This window comes from Bombina bombina, chromosome 1 (assembly GCF_027579735.1).
Source record: "Bombina bombina isolate aBomBom1 chromosome 1, aBomBom1.pri, whole genome shotgun sequence".
Classification (NCBI taxonomy): Eukaryota; Metazoa; Chordata; class Amphibia; order Anura; family Bombinatoridae; genus Bombina; species Bombina bombina.
Window position 1 is genome coordinate 419,393,810 of NC_069499.1, and position 20,173 is coordinate 419,413,982.

At 38.4% G+C, this 20,173-nt stretch overlaps 1 protein-coding gene across 1 annotated transcript in view; it reads right to left on the reverse strand.

Annotated features, from left to right (window-relative positions):
• Positions 1–20,173, reverse strand: part of PLA2R1 (phospholipase A2 receptor 1) — a 528,401-nt gene that overhangs the window by 222,321 nt on the left and 285,907 nt on the right. Inside the window, exon 19 of the mRNA XM_053698351.1 lies at positions 19,538–19,695. Coding sequence (XP_053554326.1) covers positions 19,538–19,695 — 158 coding nt within the window. The remainder of the gene's footprint in view (positions 1–19,537; positions 19,696–20,173) is intronic.

Here is a 20,173-nt window from a genome sequence, read left to right on the forward strand (position 1 = left end):
TCAAGACATCCGACGCGGAGCATTCTCTTCATCCGACGACTACCCGACGAATGAAGGTTCCTTTAAGTGACATCATCCAAGATGGCGTCCCTTAGATTCCGATTGGCTTATAGAATTCTATCAGCCAATCGGAATCAAGGTAGAAAAAATCCTATTGGCTGATGCAATCAGCCAATAGGATTGAGCTCGCATTCTATTGGCAAACTGAAAAAAACTAACACATATCGATTGAGCGCTAACTCGACGTGCAATAGACCAGCAGCGTTAACCCGAAGGTAGTTTTGAATATTTTACATTCCAATGTTCTTCACATAGAAGAAAATTTTCTTTTTATATATATATATATATATATATATATTGTATTTTTTTCAATATATATATATATATATATATATATATATACTGGGCTAAAAAGAAGCTGCACCCAGGTGGTAAATCGGCATAGAACAGGCTAACAATGTTATTGAGCTGGTTGTTCATTCATGTGAGTGCGCATCTTTGTGTGTGTATTAAGTCTCAGGGAAAAATGGGCAACCAGATGTGGACTCCTTACTCAGTATGCTTAGAGGAATATGGCTACACCTCACTGACGAGGCCCAATTAATGCCAAAACAATTGTCTGGGGTTGCTGTTTTCCTTGTTCAGAGAGGGATTGCCTGGTATTTTGATGCTGGACTGACCGTAATAGGCGGCATAAGACTGATATACTATAGGAAAGTTCTACAGACATAAAATCATACTTTTGCATCAGCAAAGCCACTCTCAAAGGGAAATCAGCAAACAAACTAGATATTTAAGATGTGGTATTCAAGCTGTTATAAAGAAATTTGAAGAATCAGGAGAGGTCAAGGACAAGAAAAAGGACTTGGATCAGCATCTGGCAACTTCATCGGTTTGCCATTTTTCAGTCCGAAGAAGCTTGAACAGGAATGGTTTTTGCGGAAGGGTAGCAGCCAAGAAACCATTTTTTCAGAAGGGGAACAGGGTGAAAAGGCTTAGATATGCTAAAGCTCACAAAGATTGGAATGAAGATCTGTGGAAAAGTGTATTATTGAGTGACAAATACAAGTTTGAAACTGTTGGGTCCAATCTTCAACAATATGTGAGAAGAAGAGTTGGAGAGAGATGGAAGAATGAGTGCTTGCGGACTTCAGTGAAACCCAGTGGATGGGTCTGTCCTAGTTTGGCACTGCATTTCTGCCAGTGGGGTTGGTGATATTGTCCAAATTGATGGGATCATGAATGTTGAAAAGTACAGACAGGTTTTAATTCATCATGCCATTCATTCTGGAAACCGCCTGATTGGGAATGGTTTTACTTTTCAGCATGATAACTATCCAAAGCACACTGCTAATGCATTGAAATCACAGCTCCACAGAGTCCAGACCTGAATATTATATAGACAGTATGGGATCACCTGGACAGAAAAAGAAATAAAAGACAACCTAAATCTAAAGAAGAAGTGACAAAAGAATAAATAAGAGAAGAAGAGATCTCATTCTGCACTCTTGTCACATATAAGACCAAATATAATCACTTATGGAGTTATATCCAATTTTTTAGTGAACAACAAACACTATTCACAGTGAAAGACAATTTACAATAATAAAGAATAGTATACATTCATATGTATGTTCTGTACAATCACTCTACAAAAGGAGAAATATACAACATGGCCACTTATACAGACTAAAAAGCACAAAATGCGGGTGAAGTGATAGCTTCAAATGGCTAAAGAAAGAACAAGAGCTATAGCGAGCAAAGAAGATTTACTCCTTTGTTACAGATGGTCTAAGTACAATCGTCTTAGTGGAGTGATTCTTCTTCTTGTGCCGTTATCAGGTCCTCTTTAAGAGAAGGCAGGAGGTAATCCTATCCTAAGTGTCTGTTCAGTTGTTCCTGTATTGTATCCTGGAATGTCCCGTAAACTTTGAATGACAGCCCTAGCAACGGCAGCCAGTGAAACTAGACCAATCCTAACCACGGAGATGTCGGAATATACAGCCAACGCCTGTCCCACAATCCGAAGGTGTGTGCCGCTAGCGTTGTAGGTGAATGGAGTGTGCTAAAGCTCAAATGCAACCAGACAACAGGGTCGCCCCTGCCTAACAAAGTTGCAGAGCTATTGGGTAAGATAGCCCAATGCCTTCTCCCACCTCAGACGCAATAAGCTCCGGTATATATATAGTACCGAGTAGGAAAGTTCAGCATAAACAAATGATGGACACAGAATTCCTCCTTTGTGAGAAATATATGCTAACAATCGTTTTATCTCTTGAAAAGGCTTCTTCCGGGCGTGTGTATTTTCATATTGTGAACTCCTCCTTTATAAAGAGGATCCAGGTGCATAGCCCTACTGAAAAGGATGCCGGTAAATATAGGTTCCTGCTTTATGTAGGAAAACTGAATGAAACCATATAGTAACATTGTTATATGTGGCATAACTTTTTGGAATCGAAAGAAAATATCAGAACATATTACTATATTATTTACAACGTGCAACAGCAGTTTTACAGACTATATACATTAAACAGATTTTTTTCCCTTTCACAAGGTACTGAAAAGAAGCCTGGTATAATATACCAGAAGATTACTTCAGAAAACTTTAGGACAGGCTCCCCAAAATAGTTCAAGATGTGCTTTGTGCCAAGTGAGGTCAAACTAACTACTGACTTTTGCCTGCAGAAGCCATTTTGTTCTGAAAATTGTGCTGTTGTTTTAAATTTTGTGTACGTATTTCCTGTATTTTCGGTTTGTATCTTAATAAAGAGACCGAAAAAAAATATGTATGGTCATTAAAACTTTGCTAAAACAACAAATTTAATGTTGGCCTAAGACTTTTGTACAGTACTATATATAAACACACACATATATATAGAGATATAGATATATATATAGGAATATCTATTTAAAAATACATAGACCATTGGAATGTAAAATATTTACAGTATATTCACAGTAAAACACATAAAATATTAAAATATATTAAAATGGATATTTCGTGTTTTCAGATATCTGAGTGGAAAGGGCTCCAAAAGTATATATATATCAACACACAATAAAAGGATGAGCACTAATATAAATATTAATGTACTTAATGAGTTTGCAAACTGTTATAAGTACTCGAGACCAGGGTGCACTACTACCTATACACCCACAAATAGTATAAATACAAATATTAGTCTTCTCACTAACAATGAAGACTCTAAGTAAATGAATAAAGAGAATGCATTAATGAGCATAAACAGAAAATGTAATGAAAAGAAACATAAAAAGAAAAACAAAACATCCTAATTGCAATCCGTAAATGAGCACAGATGCAACAAACATACACACATGCAAACTGGGCGTCCCCAGTTATCAAGCAGCAAAAAAATAATAAGTGGTGAAAATGAATAAGCAAGATAAGGCAGTTCATGCACTTGTAGCGGTTCATGCAGAGTATGATAATGTGGTTAGTAAGCTGACAGTTGAAAAGATGACAAGTTATGCCAAGCAATCAGGAATATATAGCAATATATCTTCCAAAGTGTCAAATAAGGCAGAGTTCATGTATACAATATTGCTAAATTCATATGGATATTTCCAATTTCCTCAGTCTGTGATTTGAGAACAAGTGTTAAACTGCTCTGGCACTCAAGGACCAAAGTCTGCCGGTGAATGGCAACTGTGTAGGAGTAGCGCTCTGTGAGCGATCTCACCCAATCCGTGTAGGGTCTCAGAATACTAAGAAAACACTGTCCATGGGAAGACATCCAACAGAGGCGAGATGATTGTGGCAATCCCCAGCGTGTATCAGGCTGTCAGCAATACAAACCAGCATGCGAGCATCGAGCTCTATTGGCGTCTGACGTCACTTCCACAACAGCAGGCAAAGCGCGTTTCGGGCTCCGCCCTTCAACTTGGCCTGTCATACTTCGGAAAACCACCTCCTTTTCAAGCGTACTCACTGTGTGCAGTAGTAACGCCCACATAGCGTCACCACTTTGAATATCAGGCAAAAATGGCAAAGACATCACAGACATGCGCAAACACACGCAAACACAAACAGCTGATATTGCGAACACAGGAATTTTACATGTCAAGTAGTTATACATGAAACCAAGATATTTCATAAATGAATTAAGCAAGCGAATAACGTATTAATGTAGGATATTCTACACGCATGTAAAGGCTAATTTAGAGGTATCATACATAGATACAGTATAAATAAAACGGAAAAAATGAAAACAATAAATATATTAAATATATTGAAGCATCATAACACAAAATGAAAAAACAAAAAGTTAAATGTCCATATATAGAAGACATAATTGAAAGGACATTTACCACAATTCATTCTTCATTACAGTTATTCATACTCTCAAAAAAAGAGAGATATCAATGAACCCACACTCCCTAGACAAATATAATAATATTCAAAGTGGTGACGCTATGTGGGTGTAACTACTGCACACAGTGAGTACGCTTGAAAAGGAGGTGGTTTTCCGAAGTATGACAGGCCAAGTTGAAGGGCGGAGCCCGAAACACGCGTTGCCTGCTGTTGTGGAAGTGACATCAGACGCCAATAGAGCTCGATGCTCGCATGCTGGTTTGTATTGCTGACAGCCTGATACACGCTGGGGATTGCCACAATCATCTCGCCGCTGTTGGATGTCTTCCCATGGACAGTGTTTTCTTAGTATTCTGAGACCCTACACGGATTGGGTGAGATCGCTCACAGAGCGCTACTCCTACACAGTTGCCATTCACCGGCGGACTTTGATCCTTGAGTGCCGGAGCAGTTTAACACTTGTTCTCAAATCACACACTGAGGAAATTGGAAATATCCATATGAATTTAGCAATATTGTATGCATGAACTCTGCCTTATTTGACACTTTGGAAGATATATTGCTATATATTCCTGATTGCTTGGCATAACTTGTCATCTTTTCAACTGTCAGCTTACTAACCACATTATCATACTCTGCACGAACCGCTACAAGTGCATGAACTGCCTTATCTTGCTTATTCATTTCATTGTTTGCATCTAACATTATTATGCCCATGGTTTCCATATATAGCCAGGGTTTTGACTTTCTGCTTTAGAGTCTGACTTTCACCACTTATTATTTTTTTGCTGCTTGATAGCTGGGGACGCCAAGTTTGCATGTGTGTATGTTTGTTGCATCTGTGTTCATTTATGGATTGCAATTAGGATGTTTTCTTTTTCTTTTTATGTTTCTTTTCATTAAATTTTCTCTTTATGCTCATTAATGCATTCTCTTTATTCATTTACTTAGAGTCTTCATTGTTAGTGCAGAGACTAATATTTGTGTATATATATATATATATATATATATATATATATATATATATATATATATATATATATATATATATATATATACACACACACACATACACATTTTTAGACATGAATTTGGGAGAAAATCAAGTGAAAGACACTTGCAAAGTGTGTACTAACTAGCACTCACAACACTACTAAATATATCTAAAAGGTGGACAGAAATAGATAATTCCTTGAAAGAAGGGGGTAAAACTTAACTTTTAATAATTTAATAAAATAAATACTTAAAAACCACAATGTGGACAGAATGATGCAGTATTGCTAAAATATAGTAACAATATGTTAGACCATATATACTAGTATGTAAGTGCTGGATATTATACAGTTAAATGGTTTACCAGGGGACCCCCAGTGACCTATGTATAACAACTGATGTTAAACTGAAAACTCACAAGTAAGATGTCAAAACCCAATTTACAAAATAAAAGAAAAAGGGATTATTTATGGATCCAACATATCATGAATAAATCCACTCACAGATTTAATTTAAAGGGACAGCGAAAATATTATTTAGATATGGTTTCCCCTTGTGTGGTCACTCTAGTAGTCAATGTATGAGTATATAACTAAGAGTTTATTCACAAAGAATGCTGTACATAAATAAGTGAGCTAAATAAAGATGGTAATATCCAGGTTGGATCGTACACTAATAATAGTGAGCTTGTTTATGGTTATCGTGTTGCCTCTATCTACTCTAAGAGACCAAACATTAGTCATCTGGGACTATAAACCTAATATAGCAAGATATAATTATATAATAATATAATAGTTTGGTAGTATAAAATAGGTAGAGTAGTCACAACTGTATGGTATAATTACTATTGGTCTAAGAGTGTATGGGCAAATAAAACTCCCATTGTGAAACAAATGTTTGTGAATAAGTCGCTAAGATAATATCGGCTAGATTTAGAGTTTGGCATTAGCCGTCAAAAGCAGCGTTAAGGGGTCCTAACGCTGCTTTTAACCGCCCGCTGGTATTTAGAGTCAGGCAGGAAAGGGTCTACCTCTCACTTTCTTTCCGCGACTCGAGGCTACCGCAGATCCCCTTACGTCAATTGCGTATCCTATCTTTTCTATGGTATTTCGAGTCTTGGAAGAAGTGAGCGGTAGACGCTCTACCGAGAAGACTCCAACCGCAAAAAAAAGCCTGTAGTTAAGAGCTTTATGTCCTAACGCCAGAACATAAAGCTCTTAACTACTGTGCTATAAAGTACACTAACACCCATAAACGACCTATGAACCCCTAAACCGAGGCCCCCCCCACATCGCCAACCCTATAATAATTTTTTTTAACCCCTAATTTGCTGCTCCGGACAGAATTACCTGTAAAATAAATCCTAACCTAAGTTACAAATACACCTAACACAAATACACCTAACACTACACTATCAATAAATTAATTAAATAAATTACCTACAATTATCTAAACTAAAATACAATTAAATAAACTAATTTATAATACAAAAACAAACAAACACTAAATTACAGAAAACTAATTACACCTAATCTAAGCCCCCTAATAAAATAAAAAAGCCCCCCAAAATAATAAAATGCCCTACCCTATTCTAAATTACAAAGTAATCAGCTCTTTTACCAGCCCATAAAAGGGCTTTTAGTGGGGCATTGCCCCAAAGTAATCAGCTCTTTTACCTGTAAATAAAAATACAACCCCCCCAACATTAAAACCCACCACCCACATACCCCTACTCTAACCCACTCAAACCCCCCTTAAATAAACCTAACACTAACCCCCTGAAGATCTCCCTACCTTGAGTCGTCTTTACCCAGCCGAGCTGAATTCTTCTTCCAAGCAGAGCAAGAAGAGGTACTTCATCCGGTAGAAGTCTTCATCCAAGCGGTGCAAGAAGAGGTCCTTCATCCGGTAGAAGTCTTCATCCAAGCGGGGTCTTCTATCTTCATCCGTAGCAGAGCCATCTTCCATACAGCCGATGCAGAGCCAACCTCTTCAACCGATGGACTAACGACGAATGACGGTTCCTTTAAGGGACGTCATCCAAGATGAAGACCCCGCTTGGATGAAGGACCTCTTCTTGCTCCGCTTGGATGAAGAATTTGTCTCGGCTGGGTGAAGACGACTCAAGGTAGGGAGATCTTTAGGGGGTTAGTGTTAGGTTTATTTAAGGGGGGTTTGGGTGGGTTAGAATAGGGGTATGTGGGTGGTGGGTTTTAATGTTGGGGGGGTTGAATTTTTATTTACAGGTAAAAGAGCATTTAATACATTTATTATAGTGGCGGGGAGGTCCGGTCAGCAGATTAGGGGTTAATAAGTGTAGGTAGGTGGCGGCGACGTTGGAGGGGGCAGATTAGGGGGTAATAAATATAATATAGGTGTCAGCAATGTTAGGGGCAGTAGATTAGGGGTTCATAGCTATAATGTAGGTTGCGGCGGTGTCCGGAGCGGCAGATTAGGGGTTAATAACAAAATGCAGGTGTCAGCGATAGCGGGGGCGGCAGATTAGGGGTTAATAAGTGTAAGGTTAGGGGTGTTTAGACTCGGGGGTTCATGTTAGGGTGTTAGGTGTAGACGTAGAAAGTGTTTCCCTATAGGAAACAATGGGGCTGCGTTAGGAGCTGAATGCTGCTTTTTTGCAGGTGTTAGGTTTTTTTTCAGCCAGCTCAGCCCCATTGTTTCCTATGGGGATATCGTGCACGCGAGCACGTTTTTCCAGCTTACCGCTACCATAGGCAACGCTGGTATTGAGGGTTGAAGTTGAGCTAAATTATGTTCAACGCTCCCTTTTCTGAGGCTAACGCAGCCATTCAGACAACTTTAAATACCAGCGTTGGCTTAAGGGTGCGCTGGAAAAAAAAGCAGCGTTAGCACCGCGGGTCTTTACCGACAAAACTCTAAATCTAGCCGTATATATTTAAACAAAGGCACACATTTTGCATCCACAATTTTAATAAATGTAATCTTAGTGAATATAGGTCACAAAAACTGCTGTCTAATTAAATACAGGCACACTTTTTGCACCAATAGTTGTTGTGAATATTGGCTATTGAGTATATATATATATATATATATATATATCACTATAATGCTATATAGTTAAACATGGGCACACATTTTGCAACAATATTGGTATTGTAATCCTAGCTAGAGGATATATATCGCTTTAATGCTCTATGGTTAGACAAAGGTGCACATTTTGCACCAATAGTTTGTTACAATATTCCCGGCTTCAATGATCAAAATTAAATCATTAGGTATTTCTGGTATACACAATATGATCGTAAGCTGCAGGGGAATACTATGCACAGCTGTTTTTACAAAGGGGCGACACAAATCGTCAGCCACAAGTGTCTACTAGTACGGTTAAATTAAAGGGACACTGAACCCAAATTTTTTCTTTCGTGATTCAGATACACCATGCAATTTTAAGCAATTTTCTAATTTACTCCTATTATCAATTTTTCTTCATTCTCTTGATATCTATATTTGAAAAGCAAGAATGTAAGTTTAGATGCCCGCCCATTTTTGGTGAACAATCTGGGTAGTTCTTGCTGATTGGTGGATAAATTACCCCAACAATAAACAAGTTCCGTCCGGCGTCTGAACCACAAATTGTCTGGCTCCTTAGCTAAGATGTCGTCTTTTTCAAATTAAGATATCAAGAGAACAAAGAAAAATTGATAATAGGAGTAAATTAGAAAGTTTCTTAAAATTGCATGCTCTATCTGAAAGAAAAAAATTTGGGTTCAGTGTCTTTAACGTACGGTTTTTATAATAAGCATTCTTATGCCACTATTGCAAATTAAAACAAGGATAAATGTCCCCACTCCCCTGACACTCCCCTGACATGTTTCGCCTGTAGGCTTTATCAAAGATGGAGCTGCTGCCTTCTTTCCAGTTATCTATTGGCTGATTTTTTAGTTATGAAAAATACCATCCGTTAGCTGATTAGTCGGATTAAATGGGTGTGTTAGTGATGCGCGTTCATCATTGGCGAGGCTAGATACACATACTAACAGGGGCGTGTACTTATTACTCAGCATGGGCGCTTGTAATTTTTTTACAGGTAGCAAGTTCTTACATCAATACAAATGAGGATTTTCCTCTGATTACATAATGTTGCAATGAAAAATTATTATAATCTTGCATTCTGGTTGTTAGTTTTTACTTATGTTGATAATTAAGATCGTAGGTGCACTGAAAGTGAGTGATCAAAGGTTGCTGGGATAGATTGTGTGTCTAGTAATTGTGACATTATACGAAGCAGAATTGCTATAACGTGGCAGGTCATTTCTGCTATAGATGTGAATAAATTTCCTAAATGTGAAGTGTGATTAAATCATATTGATACTAAAAGATAAAACAATAACAAGAAGAGGGAGGGCAATACCTAAAGAATCTTCCAGTATGACAAAATGTGAGAATGTGCAGCACGTCTCTAGGACATATTATAATATGGGTGAATAAAGAAAAAGCAAAAAAACTCAAATTAAGATGACTTTAAATATTTTTAGATATGTATATGTACTGTTCGTATATATATATATATATATATATATATATATATATATATATATATATGTATATGTATGTGTGTGTGTGTATATATATATTTATATATATATGTATGTGTATATATATACACATTATAGCCCTTTCCATTCAAATACCTTGTCCTATACCATATACCTTTTAACCCTAATAGCTTTTTATTTTTAATATTTATATGAATAATTTGTATTAGCTAGTGTATATACGAGTGTTACACTTTATGTTAATGTATTTATGTTGTGTTTTAATTTATTCCTAACTCGTAAACATTAAAAATACATTTAAGAGTAAATTTACACTCATAATAACACTATCTAATAACAATTATTTAAAACAAAATTGCAATAAAAAGGGCTAAAAGATATGAGGTCTCAGATGTTAGGAAAAAAAAGGACTGCAAAGGGTTTAACATAGAGATACATACATATACATGTTTCAATATGTGTATATATATATATATATATATATATATATAGATACAGTACCTCACAAAAGTAAATACACCCCTCACATTTTTGTAAATATTTTTATTATATCTTTTCGACAACACTGAAGAAATGACACTTTTCTACAATGTAAAGTAGTGAGTGTACAGCCTGTATAACAGTGTACATTTGCTGTCCCCTCAGAATAACTCAATACACAGCCATTAATGTCTAAACCGCTGGCAACAAAAGTGAGTACACCCCTAAGTGTCAATATTTTGTGTGGCCACCATTATTTTCCAGCACTGCCTTAAACCTCTTGGGCATGGAGTTCACCAGAGCTTCACAGGTTGCCACTGGAGTCCTCTTCCACTCCTCCATGATGAAATCACGCAGCTGGTGGATGTTAGAGACCTTGTGCTTCCCCACCTTCCGTTTGAGAATGCCCCACAGATGCTCAATAGGGTTTAGGTCTGGAGACATGCTTGGCCAGTCTATCACCTTTACCCTCAGCTTCTTTAGCAATGCACTGGTCATCTTAGAGGTGTGTTTGGGGTCGTTATCATGTTGGAATACTGCCCTGCGGCCCAGTCTCCAAAGGGAGGGGATCATGCTCTGCTTCAGTATGTCACAGTACATGTTCCCTCAATTAATTGTAGCTTCCCAGTGTCGGCAGCACTCATGCAAGCCCAGACCATGACACTCCCACCACCATGCTTGACTGTACGCAAGACACACTTGTCTTTGTGCTCCTCACCTGGTTGCCACCACACATGCTTGACACCATCTGAACCAAATAAGTTTATCTTAGTCTCAGGACATGGTTTCAGTAATCCATGTCCTAAGTCTGCTTGTCTTCAGCAAATCTGTTTGCAGGCTTTCTTGTGCATCATCTTTAGAAGAGGCTTCCTTCTGGGATGACAGCCATGCAGACCAATTTGATGCAGTGCGTGGTGTATGGTCTGAGCACTGACTAGCTGACCCCCCCACCCCTTCAACCTCTGCAGCAATCCTGGCAGCATCCATACGTCTATTTTCCAAAGACAACCTCTGGATATGATGCTGAGCACGTGCATTCAACTTCTTTGGTCGACCATGGCGAGGCCTGTTCTGAGTGGAACCTATCCTGTGAAACAGCTGTATGGTCTTGCCCACCGTGCTTCAGCTCAGTTTCATGGTCTTGGCAATCTTCTTATAGCCTAGGCCATCTTTATGCAGAGCAACAATTCTTCAGAGATCCTCAGAGAGTTCTTTGCCATGAATTGCCATGTTGAACTTCCAGTGACCAGTATGATAGAGTGTGAGAGCGATAACACCAAATTTAACATACCTGCTTCCCATTTACACCTGAGACCTTGTAACACTAATGAGACACATGACACCAGGGAGGGAACATGGCTATTGGGCCCAATTTGGACATTTCCATTTTGGGGTGTACTCACTTTTGTTGCCAACAGTTTAGACATTAATGGCTGTGTGTTAAGTTATTTTTAGGGGACAGCAATTGTACACTGGCAGGCTGTACACTCACTACTTTACATTGTAGCAAAGTGCCATTTCTTCAGTGTTGTCACATGAAAAGATATAATAAAATATTTACACAAATGTGCGGGGTGTACTCACTTTTGTGAGATACTGTATGTGTGTACACATGTATTTATATGAGTGTATATATATGTATTTGCAGACATATACTGTATACACATTAGAGCTGCAACAACTAATCGGCATAATCGATAATAATCGATTATGAAAATAGTTGTCAACGAATCTCATAATAGATTAGTTGGTTTGCAATTAGATTGTCTGTGCACAGCACCAGCTGCTTCACTCCAATGAGCTCCTGCACATGGTATTGTGTTTTATGGTTATGCCCTTAGCCTAAAGGACCTCTACAGACATTTTACTTTTTCATGACAGTATAAGTTTCTGTTTAAGTTTACATCTATTCCTGTCTTATGTGCAACCCAGAAATAAAATAGGAGTCATAATTTGGATTGTTTATATCAAATCAGGTGATTTGGGGCTATGCTTTGTATGATATATTACTGAGCTTGTTATTTACACTTAGTCCTAGATTGATGGGATTTGTTATATGAATTGATGTGCACTATTATCTGATTGCACAATTATTAGTGGATCGCTTGTTATTGCTGATTATATGTACTGTATAGATAAATGTGCAAGGCTGTGTCCATTTACTGATATATAATCTTTAGCCCTTTTGCCTTTTTTTTCTTATTATTTTTAATTAATTGAAATATGTACCAAATTCAACCTCCTATAAGTATATATTATTTTAAGAGGGGACTAGATATTTTACCCCTAACCTTATAGCTGGTTATTTACCAGTGCATATAGATATTCAAGATATTTTTATGTTAAAATGAAGTCCAGGCTTACTTTGTTGAGAGGCTCCTTGCATGGGTGGAGAACTAACAAAGCTAAATATCCCACCTTGGTGAAATTGGCAGAACCCTACTTGTGCATCTCGGGCACCTGAACAACACCTGAGCGCCTCCTCTTGAATGCAGGCAAAATAGCTTGCAAAAAGAGAGCCAGCCTCAGCCAGGAGCATGTGGACATGTTGACATTTTTGCATGTCAATGCAAAGTTTCTGAAAGAGTGAACAACAGAATGTTATTAACAGTGATAGTTTATCTCTTACTAGTTCTACCTCTTTTCAAACAGTTTGTAGTTTTGTTTAATTATAAAAATGTGCTCTGGTGCTTAAAAAATTGGACCAACAGTTGTTTTAATGTAAAGTTTTAGTCGGAAGTTTATATTTATAACACTCAGTACATGGATTTTATTTTAAATATAGGAAAAAATTTATTTATTTTTTATCCGAGTAGTCGATTAATTGAAAAAATAATCGGCCGATTAATCGATTATAAAAATAATCGTTAGTTGCAGCCTTAATACACATATAAACATATATAAGTACATTGTAAAAAGTAACAAATATGCACCACCTTAAACCTGAAAGAGGAGTAAAAATCTTTTTCAGGGACTGTGTCTTGATCCTCAGGGGATAATTCCCCATCTGAGGAGGAATCGGAGTCAGCAGAATCTTAACTCTGAAGTTTTTAAGGTGGTATCTTAAACTTTTTATGGACGTTTGTTCATTCAAAATAGTGTTCTGGTTTTTGATAAAGAATTTTGATTTATAAAGTAATTTGTTTTTAGCTGATTGAGGAGACGTCCTCAATCCTACTTTTCAAAGCTAGTTATTAAATATTATTTCTTTATTAATACCAGTGTTGATAATTAATTATCAAGTGTTTAAACTGAGGTGTTACTATACTGTCTATTGACTATTATTTATATTAAAGTGCTCACAATTAGGACTTTTCATAGGTATTAACCCTTTGTGCTTTTTTAGTGCTTTGTCACACCTTCCCCCCCCCCTTTTTTATTATATAATCTGGTAGAGAGACCAGAAAGACTGAGCAAAGGGGTTTATTGTGTAGCACTCTAAGGCCTAGATTTGGAGTTTTGCGGTAGAAGGGCTGTTAACGCTCCGCGGGCTTTTTTCTGGCCGCACCATAAATTTAACTCTGGTATCGAGAGTTCAAACAAATGCTGCGTTAGGCTCCAAAAAAGGAGCGTAGAGCATTTTTACCGCAAATGCAACTCTCGATACCAGAGTTGCTTACGGACGCGGCCAGCCTCAAAAACGTGCTCGTGCACGATTCTCCCATAGGAAACAATGGGGCTGTTTGAGCTGAAAAAAAACCTAACACCTGCAAAAAAGCAGCATTCAGCTCCTAACGCAGCCCCATTGTTTCCTATGGGGAAACACTTCCTACGTCTGCACCTAACACTCTAACATGTACCCCGAGTCTAAACACCCCTACCCTTACACTTAATAACCCCTAATCTGCCGCCCCCGCTATCGCTGACCCCTGCATATTATTATTAACCCCTAATCTGCCGCTCCGTACACCGCCGCAACCTACGTTATCCCTATGTACCCCTAATCTGCTGCCCCTAACACCGCCGACACCTATATTATATTTATTAACCCCTAATCTGCCCCCCACAACGTCGCCGACACCTGCCTACACTTATTAACCCCTAATCTGCCGAGCGGACCTGAGCGCTACTATAATAAAGTTATTAACCCCTAATCCGCCTCACTAACCCTATCATAAATAGTATTAACCCCTAATCTGCCCTCCCTAACATCGCCGACACCTAACTTCAATTATTAACCCCTAATCTGCCGACCGGAGCTCACCGCTACTATAATAAATGGATTAACCCCTAAAGCTTAGTCTAACCCTAACACTAACACCCCCCTAACTTAAATATAATTTACATCTAACGAAATAAATTAACTCTTATTAAATTAATTATTCCTATTTAAAGCTAAATACTTACCTGTAAAATACATCCTAATATAGCTACAATATAAATTATAATTATATTATAGCTATTTTAGGATTAATATTTATTTTACAGGCAACTTGGTAATTATTTTAACCAGGTACAATAGCTATTTAATAGTTACCTAGTTAAAATAATAACAAATTTACCTGTAAAATAAATCCTAACCTAAGATATAATTAAACCTAACACTACCCTATCAATAAATTAATTAAATAAACTACCTACAATTACCTACAATTAACCTAACACTACACTATCAATAAATTAATTAAACACAATTCCTAAAAATAAATACAATTAAATAAACTAGCTAAAGTACAAAAAATAAAAAAGAACTAAGTTACAAAAAATAAAAAAATATTTACAAACATAAGAAAAATATTACAACAATTTAAAACTAATTACACCTACTCTAAGCCCCCTAATAAAATAACAAAGCCCCCCAAAATAAAAAATTCCCTACCCTATTCTAAATTAAAAAAGTTACAAGCTCTTTTACCTTACCAGCCCTGAACAGGGCCCTTTGCGGGGCATGCCCCAAGAATTTCAGCTCTTTTGCCTGTAAAAAAAACCCATACAATACCCAAGCCCCCCAACATTACAACCCACCACCCACATACCCCTAATCTAACCCAAACCCCCCTTAAATAAACCTAACACTAAGCCCCTGAAGATCTTCCTACCTTGTCTTCACCATCCAGGTATCACCGATCCGTCCTGGCTCCAACATCTTCATCCAACCCAAGCGGGGGTTGGCGATCCATCATCCGGTGGCTGAAGAGGTCCAGAAGAGGCTCCAAAGTCTTCCTCCTATCCATCAAGAAGAGGACATCCGGACCGGCAAACATCTTCTCCAAGCGGCATCTTCGATCTTCTTCCATCCGGTGCGGAGCGGGTCCATCTTGAAGCAGGCGACGCGGATCCATCCTCTTCTTCCGTTGTCTCCCGACAAATGACGGTTCCTTTAAGGGACGTCATCCAAGATGGCGTCCCTTGAATTCCGATTGGCTGATAGGATTCTATCAGCCAATCGGAATTAAGGTAGGAATATTCTGATTGGCTGATGGAATCAGCCAATCAGAATCAAGTTCAATCCGATTGGCTGATCCGATCAGCCAATCAGATTGAGCTCGCATTCTATTGGCTGATCGGAACAGCCAATAGAATGCGAGCTCAATATGATTGGCTGATTGGACCCAAACCCCCCTTAAATAAACCTAACACTAAGCCCCTGAAGATCTTCCTACCTTGTCTTCACCATCCAGGTTCACCGATCCGTCCTGAAGAGCTCCTCCGATGTCCTGATCCAAGCCCAAGCGGGGGGCTGAAGAGGTCCATGATCCGGTCAAAGTCTTCATCCAAGCGGGGCAGAAGAGGATCTTCCATCCGATTGAAGTCTTCATCCAGGCGGCATCTTCTATGGTCTTCCATCCGGAGCGAAGCGGCAGGATCCTGAAGACCTCCAGCGCGGAACATCCATCCGGCCCGACGACTGAACGACGAATGACTGTTCCTTTAAGGGACTTCATCCAAGATGGCGTCCCTCGAATTCCGATTGGCTGATAGGATTCTATCAGCCAATCGGAATTAAGGTAGGAATTTTCTGATTGGCTGATGGAATCAGCCAATCAGAATCAAGTTCAATCCGATTGGCTGATCCAATCAGCCAATCATATTGAGCTTGCATTCTATTGGCTGTTCCGATCAGCCAATAGAATGCGAGCTCAATCTGATTGGCTGATCGGATCAGCCAATCGGATTGAACTTGATTCTGATTGGCTGATTCCATCAGCCAATCAGAATATTCCTACCTTAATTCCGATTGGCTGATAGAATCCTATCAGCCAATCGGAATTCAAGGGACGCCATCTTGGATGACGTCCCTTAAAGGAACCGTCATTCGTCGGGAGACAACGGAAGAAGAGGATGGATCCGCGTCGCCTGCTTCAAGATGGACCCGCTCCGCACCGGATGGAAGAAGATCGAAGATGCCGCTTGGAGAAGATGTTTGCGGGTCCGGATGTCCTCTTCTTGACGGATAGGAGGAAGACTTTGGAGCCTCTTCTGGACCTCTTCAGCCACCGGATGATGGATCGCCAACCCCCGCTTGGGTTGGATGAAGATGTTGGAGCCAGGACGGATCGGTGATACCTGGATGGTGAAGACAAGGTAGGAAGATCTTCAGGGGCTTAGTGTTAGGTTTATTTAAGGGGGGTTTGGGTTAGATTAGGGGTATGTGGGTGGTGGGTTGTAATGTTGGGGGGGGTATTGTATGTGTTTTTTTTACAGGCAAAAGAGCTGAAATTCTTGGGGCATGCCCCGCAAAGGGCCCTGTTCAGGGCTGGTAAGGTAAAAGAGCTTTTAACTTTTTTAATTTAGAATAGGGTAGGGCATTTATTATTTTGGGGGGCTTTGTTATTTTATTAGGGGGCTTAGAGTAGGTGTAATTCGTTTAAAATTGTTGTAATAATTTTCTTATGTTTGTAAATATTTTTTTATTTTTTGTAACTTAGTTCTTTTTTATTTTTTGTACTTTAGTTAGTTTATGTAATTGTAGTTATTTGTAGCAATTGTATTTAATTTATTTATTGATAGTGTAGTGTTAGGTTAATTGTAGGTAGTTTATTTAATTAATTTATTGATAGGGTAGTGTTAGGTTTAATTATATCTTAGGTTAGGATTTATTTTACAGGTAAATTTGTTATTATTTTAACTAGGTAACTATTAAATAGTTATTAACTATTTAATAGATATTGTACCTGGTTAAAATAATTACAAAGTTGCCTGTAAAATAAATATTAATCCTAAAATAGCTATAATATAATTATAATTTATATTGTAGCTATATTAGGATATATTTTACAGGTAAGTATTTAGCTTTAAATAGGAATAATTTATTTAATAAGAGTTAATTAATTTCGTTAGATGTAAATTATATTTAAGTTAGGGGGGTGTTAGTGTTAGGGTTAGACTTAGCTTTAGGGGTTAATCCATTTATTATAGTAGCGATGAGCTCCGGTCGGCAGATTAGGGGTTAATAATTGAAGTTAGGTGTCGGCGATGTTAGGGAGGGCAGATTAGGGGTTAATACTATTTATTATAGGGTTAGTGAGGCGGGTTAGGGGTTAATAACTTTATTATAGTAGCGCTCAGGTCCGCTCGGCAGATTAGGGGTTAATAAGTGTAGGCAGGTGTCGGCGACATTGAGGGGGGCAGATTAGGGGTTAATAAATATAATATAGGGGTCGGCGGTGTTAGGGGCAGCAGATTAGGGGTACATAGGGATAACGTAGGTGGCGGCGCTTTGCGGTCGGAAGATTAGGGGTTAATTATTTTAAGTAGCTGGCGGCGACGTTGTGGGGGGCAGGTTAGGGGTTAATAAATATAATATAGGGGTCGGCAGGGTTAGGGGCAGCAGATTAAGGGTACATAGGAATAACGTAGGTGGCGGCGCTTTGCGGTCGGAAGATTAGGGGTTAATTATTTTAAGTAGCTGGCGGCGACGTTGTGGGGGGCAGGTTAGGGGTTAATAAATGTAATACAGGGGTCAGCGGGGTTAGGGGCAGCAGATTAGGGGTACATAAGTATAACGTAGGTGGCGGTCGGCAGATTAGGGGTTAAAAAATTTTAATCGAGTGGCGGCGATGTGGGGGGAGCTCGGTTTAGGGGTACATAGGTAGTTTATGGGTGTTAGTGTACTTTAGGGTACAGTAGTTAAGAGCTTTATGAACCGGCGTTAGCCCAGAAAGCTCTTAACTACTGCTATTTTCCTGCGGCTGGAGTTTTGTCGTTAGAGCTCTAACGCTCACTTCAGAAACGACTCTAAATACCGGCGTTAGGAAGATCCCATTGAAAAGATAGGATACGCAATTGACGTAAGGGGATCTGCGGTATGGAAAAGTCGCGGCTGAAAAGTGAGCGTTAGACCCTTTAATCACTGACTCCAAATACCAGCGGGCGGCCAAAACCAGCGTTAGGAGCCTCTAACGCTGGTTTTCACGGCTAACGCCAAACTCCAAATCTAGGCCTAAGTGATTTCCTTTTTTTCGATTACACACAGCTACTGCAGTCATAAAACTAATGGTTTTAAATGCTTTTCTGGGATGCCCTTTTTCAGAAATAGCAGACATGCAAAGCTTTGCCATTGCTTTGAGGTTGTTAGATAGCTGCTAATTGCAGCTGTGCACCACACTTCTGAAATTCCCGGCAGTGAAGGAGTTAATCAGGTAGCTTGCAAGGTTAAGTTTAGCTATAGTGTAGATATAACTCTCCCAGCGGACACCTCCCACCCCTGATTCATCCCAAACAGCTATCTTACCTCCCTCACCCACACTGGTCACCACGATCTTAGGTACTGGCAGTCTGCCAATATGAAGTTTTAGGGCATTTGTTTTAAATTATTATTATTGTTTTTTGTTTTTTTCTATCAGTGTAGGATCCCACCTTACCCTCCCATGACCCTGATCGCTCCTAAACAGCTCTCTAACCCTCCCCCCTCTAACAAGTACCCCACATCTTAGGTACTGGAAGCTGTTTATATATATTTATGTATGATATTTTTAATTAATTCATTTATTAAAATAATATTTTTCTGTAGTTTTTTTCCCCTCATAAATCATTCAAAAAACATATTAAGCCTGTAAAAGCACTAGCAAACATAGCTGAAATAATGTATTACTGACAGACTTGTAGGCCCCTGGATGACATAACTGAATTTGGCATTATAACTGCTCATATTTTATTTTATAATGTATATTTATAATTTTTGGGGAATTTCTATACTCACAAAAGAGGATGAACACTATTAATTTTGAATATGATACAGAAAAACACTTATAACCTTGTATCCATAGTATAACCAGCCAACTGGGCAGCTCTCATGCTTATTTTTGTCATCTTCTACATGATGGATCTTTTTCTTCTTTTCAATCTTCCACATTGAATTTGTTTTGCAGATTGATGGAAGAGAGTCAGAACAATTTGTAAGGCCCCACTGTCCTACAAAATAAAGATTCATGTAATGAATGTATTCATAATACAAAATAAAAAACAAATAAAAAGATTGGAAACAAAAAACTAAATGATATAAACTATATAATGAGAGATTTGAGAGGACACAAAGGACTCAATAAGACTTCACAAGATTTCTTTTAAAAGGAAAAAATTATCTTGGCTCTCCTCGCCCAGTTTTCTTTCACCAACAGAAGCTAAAGAACACAGATTTTGGTTTAATGGGCAAAAAGCAAAAACACACTTCCACTAAATCTATAAAAGGATAAGACTGAAAATACAACATTAACCAATTCACTGAGTGGCACATAGATGCTTGTCTTATACAACAGCTGCACAAGAAAGTTATTTCAAGAAAATGGAAAAGGATTTTTGCTAAGAATCCTCTATTGATCTTCATTAATATTTTGTTTGCCTACTATATGGACACTTAACAGCCCTTTGTACTTTCACAAAGGGCCAATAA